Source organism: Diaphorina citri, unplaced genomic scaffold (assembly GCF_000475195.1).
Source record: "Diaphorina citri unplaced genomic scaffold, Diaci psyllid genome assembly version 1.1 scaffold3637, whole genome shotgun sequence".
NCBI classification, from domain to species: domain Eukaryota; kingdom Metazoa; phylum Arthropoda; class Insecta; order Hemiptera; family Psyllidae; genus Diaphorina; species Diaphorina citri.
The window spans coordinates 15279-17134 of NW_007381037.1; the positions used below are offsets into that span (position 1 = coordinate 15279).

The 1856-nt window shown below is 35.9% G+C and overlaps 1 protein-coding gene across 1 annotated transcript in view; it reads right to left on the reverse strand.

Moving 5' to 3' along the window:
• Positions 1–1856, reverse strand: part of LOC103520451 — a 10038-nt gene that overhangs the window by 3473 nt on the left and 4709 nt on the right. Inside the window, exon 3 of the mRNA XM_008485546.3 lies at positions 802–963. Coding sequence (XP_008483768.1) covers positions 802–963 — 162 coding nt within the window. The remainder of the gene's footprint in view (positions 1–801; positions 964–1856) is intronic.

Below are 1856 nucleotides of genomic sequence, written 5' to 3' on the forward strand. Positions count from 1 at the left end.
TTTGGTGCCCCCCCCCCCCCCCCCCTGGAATTTTGGCGCGGTTGTTTCGCGAACCCTGTAAAAATCGGATGTCTTCAATAGGAGAGAGAGTTATAGGTGGGGAAAATTTGTGAGTTTGTTTTTCTTTGCGAGAAAAACACAGTTCACCCAAAGTTTTCGTCGAAGTTCGCATAATAATACTGCATGGAGAATTTACGGGGTGAACCAGGCGAATGTCCCAAGATAACTATAGCTACCACCCCAGATACTGAGTGGTTCAGGGAACTGGATTTTTCAGTCGGAAAAAAGGCAAATACAGAGCCAGGAAATGCAAGTTTTTCTCAAAATTCAGGGAATGAACTTAATGTAAACAATGCAGATTTTTGTGTTGATTATTTTTGGCAAATTGAATCAAAATAGGAGAAATAATTCGAGAGAAATGCGCGGTACAAACAGACCAACAAGGAAACGAAATTTTTTTACGAATTTTAAACAGAGTTTGTAGTCCCGGCCATTCGAATGACATGTTCACCGGCCACCCTGTATAAACTATGCTGCTGATAACATTTCTGTGTTTACTCATGTGAATACGTTATACGTTAAATTATACTGTGTAGCACCAGAACTATCTACATCTATATTTATATTTACAGATAGTACAGGATGTCCCAATGTTCAGGCAAACTTTCAAAATCCATTCAAATTTTGTTGGAGATTTCTCTTTGAAAAGAAAATACAAAAAAATACTTTTTTTTTTTTTTTTTAAATTTTTTTAAAAAAAAAAAAAAAAAAAAAAAAAAAAAAAAAAAGTTAGAAACTCACTTTGCCTCGGTTCATGAACTTGATGATGATAATGATTTTTTTGTACACATCTGTGGTGTCTGCCGTCACTTTAGCTCTTCCTGTACTTTCTATTTGACTTCTACCGGGTGATCTGTACAGAATAGCCTTGATTTGAACATGGGGCTTTAAACTGTATGCTGTCTACAAACAAACATAATGTATAGTAAATAGTAGAGAATACAATGGATGAGTATGTATGAAGCGCCCTCCCTAGCTGTGTGGGTAGCACTAGCACATTCCTACCAGAGTTTAAGGGCCGAATGCACAGTCGTTTCTAAATGATGGGTTCCTTTTTCCTTAAGGTATCCATTTTGCCATGTTGTTTGTTTTTTTTTCTGCTTTAATACTAGTAGTTCTGTGAACTGTAGACCTCACTCAAACTCTTTTGCCAAGCTAAGACCAATGTAGGTAGGTATATTTATGAATGCAATTATTCACATGTTGTATGGAAACACGTAGGAAAGAAGGTATGTACCTATAGGTACGCAGGTACGTCTTACGTAATAAAGAGGACAGAGAACAGATTTTATTATTTTACAATCCCTCAAAAAATATAAAGAATTTACTCAATCAGAAATTTTGTCACCGAAATTGGACCTGGGACACCAAATTTCAAGGATCGACGTGCCTTGATTCAAGGAAGATGTGTAACAAATTTCATCAAAATCAGACCAGGCAATCGGGAGTTTTAGCGGAACATACAAACAAACATCTAAACCAAATGCAAAACGGTCGAGTTAAATGCGCACAAACACATTAATTTTTTTGCCCGCAAGGGAGCTTTGCTCGGGACATTTGATGTGCCGTCATCATCTACGGGAGCGTAGGTATGCCGTGATGTCAAAGTTCACGATATACCGGTATTACTTTCTATTACTACAGTATAGCGGAGCTATACTAGTAATGAAAGTATTGCAATCGGTCCAAATTTTCAAAATCGGGAATTTTTTTTTTTTTTTTTTTTTTTTTAAAAAAAATTTTTTTTTTTTTTTTTTTTTTTTAAAAAAAATAAAGGGGGGCTAAACTAGAAATAA